Source organism: Oncorhynchus nerka, linkage group LG14, assembly GCF_034236695.1.
Source record: "Oncorhynchus nerka isolate Pitt River linkage group LG14, Oner_Uvic_2.0, whole genome shotgun sequence".
Classification (NCBI taxonomy): Eukaryota; Metazoa; Chordata; class Actinopteri; order Salmoniformes; family Salmonidae; genus Oncorhynchus; species Oncorhynchus nerka.
In genome coordinates, this window is record NC_088409.1 from 80,628,417 (window position 1) to 80,646,451 (window position 18,035).

The following is an 18,035-nucleotide window of genomic DNA, read 5'->3' on the forward strand; positions in this document are numbered from 1 at the left end:
TTCGTCAATATTTTTATCTGGCGACTGTATGTAATGAAACCTAAGATGACCTGGGGTACTAATGTAAGAAATAACACGTAAAATAACAAAAACTGTTTTCATAGTTTCCTAGGAACAGCCTCCCGGATAAGTGGTTTGCAAAGAAATAAAGGTTCAGAGCCATCGATGTGTCCATCTCTGTCGGTCTACATTTGATTGTGAGGAATTCTAAATCAGGAAGTTTGAGTTCCTGTATGTTTCCTTCATCACACCATGTCTCGTCTCACCTGTCTTCTTACCAGAAAGATGTGTGTGTGTGGAGAAACCCGTTGGCTGCCCGGATAGCGTCTTTCCAGTGTTCCTGTAAGACAGAGGGGACTAATTACTGTGCCCTTGTCCTGAGACCAGAAGTAGAGCTCCATTCCGTTGTCCTGTTTGTACAGAACACAGGATCCAAATAATAATGTTATCAAACACGGCAGATGACCTGGGGTACAGAAACCGTAAAATAACAAAAAACTGTATAGTTTCCTAGGTCTCCTCTCTTCTCATTAGAGACAGAGAGGAACGGGGTGCTAATAGTTAGGAACGGGGGGAGAGAGCGGGGAGTGCTAGAGAGGACGGGGGGGGGCTAGAGAGAGAAACGGGGCTAGAGAGAGACGGGGGGGGCTAGAGAGGAACGGGGGGGCTAGAGGGGGGGGGGTTAGAGAGGGGGGCTACGGGGGCTAGAGAGGAACGGGGGAGGGGGGGGCTAGAGAAGAACGGGGGGGGGGGGTAGAGAGGAACGGGGGGCTAGAGAAGAGAGGGGGGGCTAGAGAATGGGGGCTAGAGGGGGACGGGGGGACTAGGGAACAGGGGGCTAGAGAGGAACGGGGGCTAGAGAGGGACGGGGGGCATAGAGGAACGGGGGGGGCTAGAGAGGAACGGGGGCTAGGAGGAGGGTGGGAGGGAGGTGAAAAAGGATGGTGTTGGAAGAGTTGTGTTACTGTTAGGTAAGATTATTCATTTCTAGGGAACCCTGTAACCTTAAACTGAATAAGTAGATTGATTTACAGATAGGTCATCTGTGGACTGTCTGCTTTGTAATGCTGTGTGTGTGTCTTATAGAAGTAACACAAATACACACTCACAGACACTCTTTATTTATTTTATTTTTTTTGCTCTACCATTCTCTATACACACACACACCGTTCATACCTCTGTAATAACCTTAAGCCAATGTTATGAGTTTCCAGATTCCTTAAACCCCTCTCCCTTCTTAAGGTGTGCCTAGCCAGACCAGGTGTTTTCGTGGAGCACCTTTTAGAGAAGTTACATTAGCGTTCTTGCCAACTGTTGATCAGAACATTTTCCATCATGGTGCATGGTAATTCAAATCAAATTGTATTTGTCACATGTGTCGAATACAACAGGTGTTAACAATCACTCAAAGGTGCAGAGCTAAGAGCCCCACGAGCAAAGTTGGGTCTCAGCTTTTATTGAAAAGTACAACCTCCTTATTTATTGCACCGTTAGCAGATGTGTGGAAACAATGGGTGGGTACATGGTGCAAAGAGATGATAATCACTAGTTTCATAACTATCTGCTGACACCGGGTATAGTCTGAATGATTAGATCATGATACTGCTAATCATGCTATTCTCTGTTCTCCTCAGCATGTTTCCATTGGGATCCTGTAGATACTTAGTAACAGGATGTCACATACTGTGGTTTCATCCAGTCTTATGACTAGAACAGACAAGGAAGGTCTGTATCAGCAGAGAAACACAGAATAGTTAGTAGTTTTCCACCACACAATTTTTTGGGCCTTCCTCTGACACCGCCTAGTATATAGCTCCTGGATGGCAGGAAGCTTGACTGCAGGGATGTACCGGGCTGTATGCACTACCCTCTATAGTGCCTTATTGTCGGATGCTGAGCAGTTGCCATGCAATGAGGTAATGCTACCGGTCAGGATGCTCTCTGGAGCAGCTGTGAAACTTTGAGGATCTGGGGATCCATGCCAAATATTTTCAGTCTCCTAAGGGGGAATAGGCGTTGTCTTTCCCTCTTCACGACTGTCTTGGTGTGTTTGGAACATGGTAGTTTGTTGGTGATGTGGACACCAAGGTCCTTAACTCTCAACCCGCTCCACTACAGCACCGTCAATGTGAATGGGGGTGTGTTCGGTCCTCTTTTTCCTGTAGTCCATGATCAACTCCTTTGTCTTGCTCACGTTGAGGGTTAGGCACAACACTGCCAGGTCTCTGACCTCCCTATAGGCTGTCTCATCATTGTCGGTGATCAGGCCTACCACAGTTGTCATCATCAAACTTAATGATGGTGTTGGAATCGTGCTTGGCCACGCAGTCGTGGGTGAACAGGGAGTACAGAAGGGGACTAAACCCCTGAGGGGTCCACGTGTTTAGGATCAGCGTGGAGGATGTGTTGCCTAAAATTACCACCTGGGGACGGCCCGTCAGGAAGTCCAGAATCCAGGTGGGAAAGGGCAGTGTGGAGTATAATAGAGATTGCGTTCTGTGAATCTGTTGGGGCAGTATGCGAATTGGAGTGGTTCTAGGTTTTCCAGGATGATGGTGTTATTGTGAGCCATGACCAGCCTTTCAAAGCACTTCATGGCTTCTGCCGTGAGTGCTACGGGGCGGTAGTCATTTAGGCAGGTTACCTTTGTTTTCTTGGGCACAGGGACATGCTTGAAACATATAGGTATTATACTCGGGCAGGGAGATGTTGAAAATGTCAGTGAAGACACTTGCCAGTTGGTCCGCCCTTGCTCTGAGAACACTTCCTGCTAATCCGTCTGGCTCCGTAGCTTTGTGAATGTTAACCTGTTTAAAGGTCTTGCTCGCATCGGCTACAGGAGAGCGTGATCACACAGTAGTCTGGAACAGCTGGTGCTCTCATGCATGCTTCAGTGTCGCTTGCCTCGAAGCGAGCATAAAAGGCATTTAGCCTGTCTGGTAGGATTGCGTCACTGGGCAGCTCGCGGCTGGGTTTCCCTTTGTAGTATGTAATATTTTGCAAAACCTTCCACATCCGTTGAGCGTCAGAGCCGGTGTAGTAGGATTCGATCTTAATCCTGTATTGAATCTGTGCCTGTTTGATGGTTCGTCTGAGGTCATAACGAGATTTTTTATAATCATCTAGATTAGCTCGGTGCGGATGTTGCCTGTTATCCACGGCTTCTGGTTGGGATATGTATGTACAGTCACTGTGGGGACAACGTCATCGACGCACTTATTGATGATGCCCTTGACTGAGTTGGTAATCTCCTCAATGCCATTGGATGAATAATGGAAAATTTTCCAGTCTGGGCTAGCAAAACAGTCCTGTAGCGTAGCATCCGCGTCTTATTACCATTTCCGTATTGAGTGAGTCAATGATACTTCCTGCTTTAGTTTTTGCTCGTAAGCAGGAATCAGTATGGGGAACTATGGTCAGATTTGCCAAATGGAGGGTGAGGGAGAGTACTTCCAGCTTTAGTTTTTGCTTGTAAGCAGGAATCAGGAGGATAGAATTATGGTCAGATTTGCCAAATGAAGGGCAATGGAGAGCTTTGTATGCATCTGTGAGTGGAGTAAAGATATTCTAGAGTATTATTTTCCTCTGGTTGAACATGAGTCATGCTGGTAGAAATGAGGTAAAACAGATTTAAGTTTGCCTGCATTAAAAAGTCCCTGGCCACTAGGAGTGTTGTCTTCACTATTATTCTACAATGTAGAAAATAGGCAAAGTAAAGAAAAACACTTAAATGAGTAGGTGTGTCAACTTTTGACTGGTACTGTATATAATTAACATCATAATAGTAATTGGGTCAGGCTATTACGTGTGTGTGTGTGTGTCATGCGTGTCATGTAAAATGGCAGCCCGCCACTCACATTCTTCTCTGCCATGCTCCATTTTCGATCAATGACTCCTGGCGTGTGTATTTGTGCCATGATACATATACGCGTGTGACGCAGTAATCCCCAATGACATTTACAGGTGTTTGTATGACGCAGTAATCCCCAGTAGCATTCACAGGTGTGTGTGAGTGACGCAGTAATCCCCAGTGTGTGTGTGTGTGTGATAGGTGTGAAAGCAGCGTAGGGTGTAGAGTTACTGACAAAGATCCATTAGATCACACTGGCAACTGGGCTTAGTTACTGCTAACTTGAGGGAGAGAAATAAAGAAGGAAAGATGGGACGGGGGAAATGGAGAAGGAGAGAGGGAGATTAGTGTAATTAAGAGGTCTATTTAAAGCTCTCTTCGGCTTGTGTGAAAGTTTTGTAGGGGTGTGTGTGTGTGTGTGTGTGTTGCTAGTTTGACATGCAGTGTATTTGTATAGTGTGTGTGTGAGTCACTGGTGACTAGGCTTGGTCAGTATCCAGATTTTCATACAGTCATACTGTTCCTGTGCCATAGCGGTATTTACGGTATTACCGGCATAACACACAATGGGATGCTAAAAACACACAAAAAGGCCGTTGGGCATCTATTACCAGAATGCTAACATAATTAGCACAAGTAATATCAAAATCACAGTGACGCTATTAGCAAAATGCTAACGACCGAAAACTAACATACTAATTGCAAAGACAGGCAAATACAAGGGTAACTTCATCACCTCATGTGTGCCACACGACAGAGACTCGCTGATACATATAGAACGCTACCGCTTTCTCCCTTTGTGCTATTTACAAACAAACGTGACTGGCTCAAATGTTCTGGAGAGCTATGATAAGCTTCATAATGTGACATGTGAAATGAAGAACCCAATCTGCTTCATCTCCCAACGTATCACACAAGTAGCTACAAATATTCAAATTTATTGAAAAACTTATAAGAATAACCATCCCGTGGCTTTTTCCATATTATACGGTATTTGGCCCACGCCTAGCACCGGTAACATTATCCTCTAATTACCCATCTCTTTCGTCATCGGTGGCGGCTGCATCCTCCAATCAGCTTGCTCTGCTCATTACCCATCAAATTAAGTCAGTGTGTGACAGTTCAATCTCACCCCGATGGGGATCTGTGTTAGCCAGTTCACATCTGGGAAGAGATGAGCCTATCACAATGGAGTCTTTTCTGTCATAGTACAGAATAAAAGGCAGTACTGATCAGAAGTCAGAGCAGCTGAGTTAAATAGAAGATTGTCCTGTCGGCTGACTGAAATGCCACACTTTTCCCTCTGACTCTGCCTGTGTATCTGTCTCAGTTCTGGATGTCTGCTCTGGCTACCACCATCCCTGTGCCCTGTGGAGCCTTCATGCCTGTCTTCGTCATTGGTAAGAGGTGTGTGCGAATGTGTGTGTTTCAACAATAATGTTAACCCTGTGGATATGCTATTCAGTCTTGTGAGTGTCTGTGTAAAAATATGTTACTCTCTCATTAACAATGTGTGTGCGTGTGTTCTAGGGGCAGCGTTTGGCCGTCTGGTCGGGGAGAGCATGGCCGCCTGGTTCCCTGATGGCATCCACTCTGATGGCACCATCTACCCCATAGTGCCAGGAGGGTATGCCGTCGTGGGTGTGTTACTGTAGAAACTAGACACAACTAGACACCATTATTGTAACTATTAGGACATAAAAAGCCAGATTCAATAAGGCGCTGCTAGACACAGTGGTAATATGAAGCCATTTTTGTCAGACAAAAACATGTCTGTCTCCTTTGGCAAGATGTCTCTTAATGCTGTTGCTATGAGGGATATTGCTGTTAGCATGGTTGTTGGCTGTTGTTCAATGTTGGGGTTGATGTCATCTGTGTTTTGTGTCTAATGGGTGCTGATGTTGTTCACTCACCTTTAACTCAGCTTTCTCTTTCTCTCACTCTCTGATGAGCCTTCTTTTATCTCAGCATGTCTAGATTTACCTTCTTTCTCTCGCTCTCCTTCCTACCTCCATCCTAATGAAGTTAAGAATACTCAACCTTTCCTCTCACTCTCTCCACTCCTCCTTCTTTCTCTCATTCATTCCATTCATTTATTTTTCTTTATTCAATAACAGTTCAAAAATATTTTACTTTTTTTTTTTTTTATCTTTGTGAGGTACTGTCATCTCACCATCCTCCCTCTCTCCCTTCTCATCCCTCCCCCATCTCCCTCCTCACTTTGTTGCTCCAGTATTATTGATGAAGGCTCAGTATAGAGTTGAGTTGAAGAGAAGTATGATTACACTGATATTGCTTTTACTACTTTAATCATGTCAATGGACAGTAACCTCAACCTTCATCTGTACCCATTCCATCCTCTACTCTTCTCCTCCTCTCTTCCTCTCCCCTCTCCTCCCAGGTGCGGCGGCCCTGTCTGGAGCGGTGACCCACACGGTATCGACGGCGGTCATTGTGTTTGAGCTGACGGGTCAGATCAGCCACATCCTGCCGGTGATGATAGCGGTGATACTGGCCAACGCCGTGGCCCAGTCCCTCCAGCCCTCGCTATATGACTCCATCATCAGGATCAAGAAACTACCGTACCTCCCTGAGCTGGGCTGGGGACACCACGAGTACGTAGGACTACACTTCTATCTATCCCCCTCTTTCTTCGCTCTTTATTTTTACTTCTATTTATACCCCTTTCTTTCTGTATTTTTCTCATTCTCTTTAAATCTCTCTTGGGTCCTCTTGCTGGGTTGGGGACTAGTGAGGGGGCTAGTGGGTCCTCTTGCTGGGTTGGGGACTAGTGAGGGGGCTAGTGAGTCCTCTTGCTGGGTTGGAGACTAGTGAGGGGACTAGTGGGTCCTCTTGCTGGGTTGGAGACTAGTGAGGGGACTAGTGGTTTCTCTTGCTGGGTTGGGGACTAGTGAAGGGGCTAGTGGTTCCTCTTGCTGGGTTGGAGACTAGTGAGGGGACTAGTGGTTTCTCTTGCTGGGTTGGGGACTAGTGAAGGGACTAGTGGTTCCTCTTGCTGGCTTAGGGACTAGTGTTTCTTCTTGCTGGGTTGGGGACTAGTGGTTCCTCTTGCTGGGTTGGGGACTAGTGGTGCCTCTTGCTGGGTTGGGGACTAGTGAGGTGACTAGTGGTCCTTCTTGCTGTGTTTGGGACTAGTGAAGGGACAAGTTGGGTTGGTACCTCTTGATGGGTTGGTTCTTCTGTGCCCTCTCTTTATCTCTCTCTCTCTTCCCTCTTGCTCCCCTTCACACCACCCACTACGCTTTGACTTCATCAATGGGGGTGGAGCGTATCAGGACTGTGTGTGTGTGTTTGCGTCATTAGACATCATGTGAGCTAAGTGTAGGTTGTATTTTTTTAGTTGTGCTGTTACATAATCTCATTTAAATGTATATTACACAGAGTTACAACGTGTAGTTACACAATGTGCAGAAGTGTACACGCTGACAGCAGTTGACACAAACACGGCTGCGTAGACCAGTATTCTCAAAGTTCTGAGAATGCCCTGTCACCTCTCCTGTCTATTTATCATTAATAGCCTGTTAGAGTGCGGCTGACATTCATTATAACCTGTAGTACTGAAGCAATGTATCTGTTCTGTTAACTAATGGCTAGCCACCCACACTCTAATGACCACACCTCTTAAGGCTCGTTTCCATTTGAAGTCAACCCAAGTTGGGCTGTCCTTGGTGGGCTTGCTTGAATTGGGTTTCCACTGCCTCCAGAAATGTTGCTAGGTAACCATGCAGCTGGCTTCGCTAATATTGCCAACTAGCTACCCTCACCATGCTGTAACTAAAGTTACCCCATACACCTGCCAATCAGACAGAGCCATGTATTTAGTAAAGATTTTTGGCTTGCTAACATTAGCCAGCTAGCTAAACGGTTAGCGTCATTGCTAGCATACAGGCTAGCTAGCTAGCTTAATTCCTACCTTGCTTGCCATGGCATTTACTATTAGCTAGCTAGATATCAAACCTGTCATCTGGTTTGGTTGGTTATGATGTGGCTAGCTAAAATTGCTGCTAGCTAACTAGCTTGTTTCAACTCTGGGGTTTTTGGTTGTATATGCACTTTGTGACACCTGCTGATGTAAAAAGGGCTTTATACATCAATTTGATTGATTTGCTAGCTAACGTTTGGTAGCAAACATTTGAGGGCTGACTGTTCTCATAAGTTTGTGTAGTGCAAAAATGACTGAAGAATCCCGCTATGGTGGTAATTCTTCTCATATCTGACTACTGCAATACTGCTTATCCATGTGCTAGCTAACAGCAACAAGCCCAGAGGAGCTAGCTGGTGGTTGCATAGTAACAGCGTCACCAGCCCAAATTTTAATCGATTTTAAAAGAATAGAAAAGAAAGTGACCAGTTGTTAAAATGGTCTGAGCCGGCCCGGGTTTCCCCAGACCCAGCTTGAATTTCAGAATTACATTCGAACCGACTCAAATTTGGCCCTACTTTTAAGTGCCAGTGGAAACGGGCATTTGTCTGAACACTGGAAAAATCTATCTGGGAGAGAGGTGTTTTTACAAATCTAAAACCGTTCTGTGATTTTATAAAACGATGGTAAACATGTGTGTGTGCTGTAGCTGGTGGAGGGCTAAAGAGCAGAAAATGGGTGTAATGATGCATAAGGATTCTCTCTGTCTCGGGCACGAAGTACATGAGGCAGGGAGTAGGATGAAAGAGTGCAGGAAGTGTGGCCCCCAAGCTGTTTGTGTTCCTATTCATTCTGGTACCCCTCTCCCCCACAAACAGCCATAGGAATGCTTGTGTAATGCTTGGGAAACACACTTATTCACAAACACACACATTAAGAAAAGCAAAGCTTCATGTTGGGGCATGAATCCCCTTTTGACAAATCCATCTCCAGAGTGGGATTTAATTTCCAGCTACATAAATATTTGAGAGAGAGAGACTAGAAATTGACCACAACTAAGCCCAAAAAGAGATTGTATTTGATTAATTTCATACCTTGATCACATATGAATTGTTTGTATGCGTGGGAATACTTGGTAAACAGAATTCCTAAATGAAACACATTTTTTACTGAATTCCTTGTAAGTTTTTATTTTTTTACCAAAAATGAAAATCCTACAAAAATCTTTATTTTTGTGCTAATAGTTTTGGGGGGCCCAAAACAATAACTTGTGGGATCGTTTAAGTCCGTGGGACGCCTGTTGCCGACCCCTGGTTTAAAGCTACAGTAGGGGTTATTGTATTTGTGTACAGAAACAGGGGTTTTAGATCTTATAGAGGGTTGGCCTGCGTCTGTGTTGGTTGGCCTGCATCTGTGTTGCAGCGGAAACTAGTGCTGCTGTCGTGTTGGAGGTTGGCACGCTCAGCCTGTCTGGAAGGAAGGAAGGAAGGAAGGAAGGAAGGAAGGAAGGAAACCTGTCTAGGGTACAGTTTGGCCGGGGTAGAACCACAAATATGCTGAGGCAGGACCTTCTCTCTCACTCAGTCACCTCCTATACAGTACGACTATAATGGATGCAACCTCACCTCTGTAGCTATAAGTCCAGGACTGACTAGGATGTAGTTCCAAAGTCGCATCTGAAAGGACAAGGAATTGACACTGGTATGAGTATGAGGTATGAGTATGAGTACTGGTATGAAGTGACTGCCTCAAGCTCTAAACCCTCAGAGGTAGTAATCACACCGGTAGGGAGAGGGGTATTCTTCTTACCAAACCACATGACCTTCGTTTTGGAGGTGTTCAGAACAAGGGTAAGGGCAGAGAACTTGTTGGACACTAAGAACTCTTTGTTGTAGAGCATTTAACACAAAATCCAGGGAGGCCCCAGCTGAGTATTAGACTGTAACATCTGCATAACCACTATTCAGACCCCTTGACTTCTTCCACATTTTTTTTACGTTACAGCCTTATTCTAAAATGGATTCAAAAAACGTATTTACATAAGTATTCAGACCCATTGCTATGAGACTCGAAACTGAGCTCAAGTCCTTCCTGTTTCCATTGATCATCCTTGATGTTTCTACAACTTGATTAGAGTCCACCTGTGGTAAATTCAATTGATTGGACATGATTTGGAAAGGCACACACCTGTCTATATAAGGTCCCACAGTTGACAGTGCATGTCAGAGTAAAAACCCAGCCATGAGGTCGAAAAAATTGTCCACAGTGCTCTGAGACAAGATCGTGTCGAGGCACAGATCTGGGAAAAGGGTACCAAAAAATCTCTGCAGCATTGAAGGTTCCCAAGAACAATCCATCATTCTTAAATGGAAGAAGTTTAGAACCACCAAGACTGTTATAGCTGATCTCCTGGGAGAAGGGCCTTGGTCAGGAAGGTGACCAGGAACCCAATGGTCAGTCTGGCACCTAAAGGACTCTCAGACCATGAGAAACAAGATTCTCTGGTCTGATGAAACCAAGATTGAACTCTTTGGCCTGAATGCCAAGCGTCACGTCTGGAGGAAACTTTTCACAATCCCTACGGTGAATCATGGTGGTGGTAGCATCGTGCTGTGGGGATGTTTTTCAGAGGCAGGGACTAGGAGACTAGTCAGGATCGAGGAAATATGAACGGAGCAAAGTACAGAGAGATCCTTGATGAAAACCTACTCCAGAACACTCAAGGCCTCAGACTGGGACAATGATTCACATTCCAACAGGACAACGACCCTAAGCACACAGCCAAGACAATGCAGGAGTTGCTTCGGGACAAGTCTCTGAATGTCCCTGAGTGGCCCAGCCAGAGCCCGGACTTGAACCTGGTCGAACATCTCTGGCGAGACCTGAAAATAGCTGTGCAGCAATGCTCCCCATCCAACCTGACAGAACTAGAGAGGATCTGCAAGGAAGAATTTGATAAATACAGATGTGCCAACCTTGTAGCATCCTACCCAAGAAGACTCAATACTGTAATCGCTACCAAAGGTGCTTTAACAAAGTACTGACTAAAGGTTCAGAATACCTAATGTAAATGTGATTTTTTTTTAAATAAATTAGCAAAAATGTCTAAACCTGATTTTGACGTGTCCTTATGGGGTGTTGTGTGTAGATTGATGATGGGGGGAAACTATTTAATCAATTTTAAAATAAGGCTGTAACGTAAAGTCAGAGGTCTGAATAGTTTCCAAAGTCACTGTAAATGAATGAGAGCTTCCTACTGCCTGAGCTATGTTGATGTAAATTGAGAAGAGCGTGGGGCCTAGGATCGAGCTTTGGGGTACTCCCTTGGAGACAGCAGATGTTCTGACTTTATACACTGCACTCTTTGAGGGAGGTGGTTAGTAACCCAGGTCAAAGACCCCACAGAGACACCAATACTCCTTAGCCGGGCAACAACAATGGAATGGTCGACCGTATCAAAAGCTTTGGCCAAGTCATTACAAATATCAGCACAACATTGCTCTCCTATCGTCCTTCAGGAAGTATAATATTCGTGTGGAGGACATCATGATCAGGGATGTGATGTACATCACCCTCAACTGCTGCTACAGAGACCTGCATGATGTACTGCTGACTGGACACCTCAAGACCCTAGCCCTGCTCGAGTCCAGTGGTGAGACACACGCACACGCCCACAAACACACACACATTACAGACACCTCAATACCCTAGCCCTGCTCGAGTCCAGTGGTGAGACACACGCACACGCCCACAAACACACACGCATTACAGACACCACAGAACATTTTCAGTCAAATTAAAGTTCCCCACACACACATTCAAGTTATATATTCTTATATAGTATGCCAAGTGTGTTGTAATTGTGCATCGATGCCAAAGCAATTAACTGGGGCAATTATTTTAAACAAACACACACAGCCCCCCATACACACACCTTCTGTTGTGTACACAGACGCCTGGCTGTTCTCAGTTACATCACTCACAATGCAGCAACATGTGTTAAGAGTCCCATGTAGTCTGCACATTACCTACTGTTCTAAAATACCTCTTCTCCTCTCCTCCATCCCATCTTCCCACTCTGTCCTCTCCCTCCTCTCTCACTCTAATCTCTTGGCCCCGTTCTCTCAATTTCTCTTTTCTTCCATCATCCCTCTTCTTTTATTCTCATCTGTCTCTCTCCTCTACCTTTCATCCCATCATCTCTGTCCTCTCTTCACCACCTCACTCCCTCCTTACTTTCTCTCTCGTCTCATATTTCTCTCCATCCATGTCTTTCATGCTGCCCCTCACTCCCCTCTCGCTCTTCCTCCCTCATCCCCCCTCAGAGTCGATGATCCTGCTGGGTTCTATTGAGCGTGCCCAGCTCCAGGCCCTCCTGTCCCTACAGCTGGGCCGGCCACGGAGGCTAGAGTACCTGAGAGACCGGGCTACTGCTGAGAAGAAGCGCCTGTCGATGGTCTCCCACCTGGGCAGCGAGGATGGCTCCCAAAGGGTTAACCAGGAGGTTCGGTTCCAGGTAAGTACAGTCTTGACAAACCACACCAAGCTAACAGTAGACACTACGAAGTCAGTCATGTCTGGAGTACCCAGTACCACACCAAGCTAACAGTAAAGCTGTGTAAGTTGTTGCTTATCCAAAACTTGAAGACTGGATCATAGGATGCCAGGTGAGCACAGAGACTCAGGAGAGCCAGAACCATAGTGAATACTGTAGTATCTGGCTCCATCTGCTTCACTACCAGGTCAGCACAGACACAGGAGAGCCAGAAACATAGTAAATACTGTAGTATCTGGTTCCATCTGCTTCACTACCAGGTCAGCACAGAGACACAGGAGAGCCAGAAACATAGTGAATACTGTAGTATCTGGTTCCATCTGCTTCACTACCAGGTCAGCACAGAGACACAGGAGAGCCAGAACCATAGTGAATACTGTAGTATCTGGCTCCATCTGCTTCACTACCAGGTCAGCACAGAGACACAGGAGAGCCAGAACCATAGTGAATACAGTAGTATTTGGTTCCATCTGCTTCACTACCAGGTCAGCACAGAGACACAGGAGAGCCAGAACCATAGTGAATACAGTAGTATTTGGTTCCATCTGCTTCACTACCAGGTCAGCACAGAGACACAGGAGAGCCAGAACCATAGTGAATACTGTAGTGTCTGGCTCCATCTGCTTCACTACAAGGTCAGCACAGAGACACAGGAGAGTCAGAACCATAGTGAATACTATAGTATTTGGTTCCATCTGCTTCACTACCAGGTCAGCACAGAGACACAGGAGAGCCAGAACCATAGTGAATACAGTAGTATTTTGTTCCATCTGCTTCACTACCAGGTCAGCACAGAGACACAGGAGAGCCAGAACCATAGTGAATACTGTAGTATCTGGCTCCATCTGCTTCACTACAAGGTCAGCACAGAGACACAGGAGAGCCAGAACCATAGTGAATACTATAGTATTTGTCTCCATCTGCTTCACTACCAGGTCAGCACAGAGACACAGGAGAGCCAGAACCATAGTGAATACAGTAGTATCTGGCTCCATCTGCTTCACTACAAGGTCAGCACAGAGACACAGGAGAGCCAGAACCATAGTGAATACAGTAGTATTTGGTTCCATCTGCTTCACTACCAGGTCAGCACAGAGACACAGGAGAGCCAGAACCATAGTGAATACAGTAGTATTTTGTTCCATCTGCTTCACTACCAGGTCAGCACAGAGACACAGGAGAGCCAGAACCATAGTGAATACTGTAGTATCTGGCTCCATCTGCTTCACTACAAGGTCAGCACAGAGACACAGGAGAGCCAGAACCATAGTGAATACTATAGTATTTGTCTCCATCTGCTTCACTACCAGGTCAGCACAGAGACACAGGAGAGCCAGAACCATAGTGAATACAGTAGTATTTGGTTCCATCTGCTTCACTACAAGGTCTGTACAGAGACACAGGAGAGCCAGAACCATTGTGAATACAGTAGTATTTGGTTCCATCTGCTTCACTACAAGGTCTGTACAGAGACACAGGAGAGCCAGAACCATTGTGAATACAGTAGTATTTGGTTCCATCTGCTTCACTACAAGGTCTGTACAGAGACACAGGAGAGCCAGAACCATTGTGAATACAGTAGTATTTGGATCCATCTGCTTCACTGGCTCCATTTGACAACTAATATGAGAGGGAAAAAAATAATATTAAACTGTTCTAGTCTCATGATTGTTATGTGAGAAGATTTTATTGTCCCATCAATAAGAGACAGAGTGAGAGATGGAGTCTGAAAGAAGGAGTAGGAGAGAAAGAGAGGGTGAGACAGACAGAGTGAGAGAAGCAGAACGAGAAAGAGATAGATTGAGAGAAACAGAAAAAAGGGACTGACAGAAAGAGATGATGACAGAGAAGGAGAAAGAAACGGAGAGAAGGTGTTGTGTGTGTCGCGTCTGGTTGTGTTTGTGAGCACTGGCGCACAGAGCTGAAATTGGGATTTTGAGGCTGCCAATGTCTAACTTTGTTTTAGGGGCTAGCACTACTGTATTCAGAATACTGATCTGGTTTCTCCTCCCTGCGCCACCCCCCCACCCTGCCCCAGGCTAGTGGGGTGCTACTCAGCCATTCACAGCAGGCCTGGTGGGGGAGGAGAAGAAGGGGAAGGGACTAGTTGCTTTCCCCCCCAGGATGCCAGGGTTTGGATATCCAGCTATTCATCACACTAATTTAGGTTTCTCAGCGCTCTGTCACACTCTATTTCTCTCTCTCTAAGAACAAATAATGATAGAAAAAAATGTAGTTTTAATTTTTTTAAAGCTGTTGTGTGGAGAGGTGGGAAAAGTATTGTTATCGATCAATAATGACAAACCTCTTGGCATTGACAACTTAGATGGAACGCTACTGGGGATGGTAGCTGCCTCTGTAGCCACTCCTATCTGTCATATCTTTAATCTGAGCCTAGAGGAAAGTGTTTGTCCTCAGGCCTGGAGGGAAGCCAAAGTCATTCCACTACCCAAGACTGGTAAAGCGGCTTTTACTGGTTCTAACAGCCAACCTATCAGTTTGCTGCCAGCTCTTGGCAAACTGTTGGAAAAATGTTTTGACCAAATACAATGCTATTTCTCTGTAAACAAATTAACAACAGACTTTTGGCATGCTTATAGAGAAGGGCACCCAACATGTACTGCACTGACACAAATGACTGATGATTGGTTGAAAGAAATTAAAAGTAAGAAGATTGTGAGAGCTGTACTGTTAGATTTCAGTGCAGCCTTTAATATTATTGACCATAACCTGTTGTTGAGAGAACGTATGTGTTATGGCTTTTAAACCTCTGCCATATTGTGGATTCAGAGGTACACCACATGACCAAGTGTGTGGACACCTGCTCGTCAAACATCTCATTCCAAAATCAGGTGCATTAATATGGAGTTACCCCCCCTCCCCCACACTCTTCTGGGAAGGCTTTTCACCTTTTCATACTAAAGGTGTTCGATGGGGTTGAGGTTAGGGCTCTGTGCAGGCCAGTCAAGTTCTTCCACATTGATCTCGACAAACCATTTCTGTATGGACCTCGCTTTGTGCACAGGGGCTTTGTCATGCTGAAATAGAAAAATGCCTTCCCTAAACTGTTTCCACGAAGTTGGAAGCACAGAATCATCTAGAATGTAATTGTATGCTGTAGCATAGTTTTCCCCTCACTGGAACTAAGGGGCCTAGGCAAACCATGACAAATGCCCCAGACCATTATTCATCCTCTACCAAACTTTACAGTTGGCATTATGCATTGGGGACGGTAGCGTATTCCTGACATCCACCAAACGTGATTCATCACTCCAGAGAATGCGTTTCCACTGAGACCAATGGTGGCGAACTTTACACCACTCCAGCCGATGCTTGACATTGCGCATGGAGATTTTAGGCTTGTGTGCGGCTGTTCGGCCATGGTAACCCATTTCAGGAAGCTCCCGATTTAACAGTTCTTGTGCTGAAGTTGCTTCCAAAGGCACTTTGGAACTCAGTAGTGAGTGTTGCAACTGAGGACAGGCGATTTTTACGCGCTATGCACTTTAGCACTCGGCAGTCCCGTTCTGTGAGCTTGTGTGGCCTACCACTTCGCGGCTGAGCCGTTGTTGCTCCTAAAAGTTTCCACTTCACAATAACAGCACTTACAGATGACCGAGGCAGCTCTAGCAGGGCATAAATTTGACTGACTTGTTGGAATTGTAGTATCCTATCCTATAGTATCCTACGTTGAAAGTCACTGAGCTCTTCAGTAAGGCTATTCTACTGCCACTGTTTGTTTATGGAGATTGCATGGCTTTGTGCTAAATTTTTATACATCTGTCAGCAACGGGTATGGCTGAAATAGTTAAATCCACTCATTTTGAAGGGGTGTGTGTGTATATATAGTGTTTTTCTTTAATGGAAGCTTCTCTGTCAAACATGTAGTGTTGGTATACCGCAGGGAAGTTCTCTAAGCCCGCTACTCTTTTCTATTTTCACCAATGACCTGCCATTGGCATTAAACAGCCTGTGTGTCCATGTATGCTGATGATTCCACCCTATACCCATCAACAACCACAGTTAATGAAGTCACTGAAAACCTTAACAAGGAGTTGCAGTCAGTTTTGAAATGGGTGGTTAGTAATAAACTGGCCCTGAACATCTCTAAAACTAAGAGCATTGTATTTGGTACAAATTAGAGGTCGGACGATTATTGGAGGACAAAAAAAGCCGATACTGATTAATCGGCCACTTTTTTAAGAACTATATATACATATATTTTTTTGTAATAATGACAATTGCAACAATACTGAATGAACACTTATTTTAACGTAATATAATACATATGGGCTTTTGGATGGGTGTTCTTAAGGTGATTCCACAGGTATTTTTTTATTTAGCCGTTGCTGACCCCATGCTTACATCCTTATCACAAATAAGACACCTTGGTGCCAAATCCATGTAACTCCATGTTATAGTCCCACACTGGTGCTCTGCATTTCTCTGCCATCTCTAAAACACACACATAGCTCTGAAGTAACAATGATACTGAAGAGTCTGCTTAGGAGACAAATACTCTCAACTGTTTGAATAAAAATAGAGTTTAAGTTACCTGTGATATATGTTGAAAACAAAAACTGTAATTTCTACATGCAGGAAATCCTATTTTAATAATGGACATGGTAGGAATTGACGACCAAAGTGCGAGTCATAATTCCCATGACACCTTCTAGCAAAATCTGAAAAGCGGTTCCTTCATTCATTTATTCCATAAGATATTTTTATATTCACTTAAAATAAGGTCTGTGTTTCATGTAGGCTTACAGATATCCATAGGACAAGGTAACCCTGATCAATATTGGCTAAATATAAGCAAAGATCATTTTTTTTGTGGAGTGGATTTATGAAAATATGTTGACAAACGTTACCTTATCCTAGTGAGATTTACACGGGTATCAAAACGCAGAGGCGGTTTAAACCTGCACGAAACACAGACCTTATTTGAAGTAGATCAAGACATTCTCTATGGAAGACATGAACGGTAAAATAACAAAGGAACCCCTTTCAAGTTCAGCCGCAAGTTATTACAGGAATTATAACGCGTCGACTATTTCTCTCTAAACCATATACCTTTGACTATTACGAGCCTGCTGCTGCCTACCACCCCTCAGTCAGACTCCTCTATCAAATATCAAATCATAGACTTAACTATAATAAACACACAGAAATACGAACCTTAGGTCAAATCCGGAAACTATCACCTCGAAAACAAAACGTTTATTCCGTTCCGTATTTTATCTAACGGGTGGCATCCATGAGTCTAAATATTCCTGTTACATTGCACAAACTTCAACGTTATGTCATAATTACGTAGAATTCTGGCAAATTAGTTCGCAAAGAGCCAGGCCGCTCAAACTGTTGCATATACCCTGACTCTGCTTGCAATGAATGCAAGAGAAGTGACACAATTTCACCTGGTTAATATTGCCTGCTAACCTGGATTTCTTTTAGCCAAATATGCAGGTTTCAAAATATATACTTGTGTATTGATTTTAAGAAAGGCATTGATGATTATGGTTAAGTACACATTGGAGCAACGACAGTCGTTGATTGATTGTTTTTTTATAAGATACGTTTAATGCTAGCTAGCAACTTACCTTGGCTTATAGCATTCGCATAACAGGCAGGCTCCTCGTGAGGCAGGTGGTTAGAGCGTTGGACTAGTTAACTGTAAGGTTGCAAGATTGGATCCCCCGAGCTGACAAGGTAAAAATCTGTCGTTCTGCCTCGTTCCTAGGCCGTCA

General features: G+C 44.7%; 1 protein-coding gene across 1 annotated transcript in view; it reads left to right on the forward strand.

Moving 5' to 3' along the window:
• LOC115141954 (chloride channel protein 2-like) overlaps positions 1 to 18,035 on the forward strand; it is a 167,447-nt gene that overhangs the window by 116,811 nt on the left and 32,601 nt on the right. The window contains 5 exon segments of the mRNA XM_029681382.2: positions 5,181 to 5,250; positions 5,381 to 5,491; positions 6,252 to 6,465; positions 11,252 to 11,385; positions 12,059 to 12,249. Coding sequence (XP_029537242.2) covers positions 5,181 to 5,250; positions 5,381 to 5,491; positions 6,252 to 6,465; positions 11,252 to 11,385; positions 12,059 to 12,249 — 720 coding nt within the window.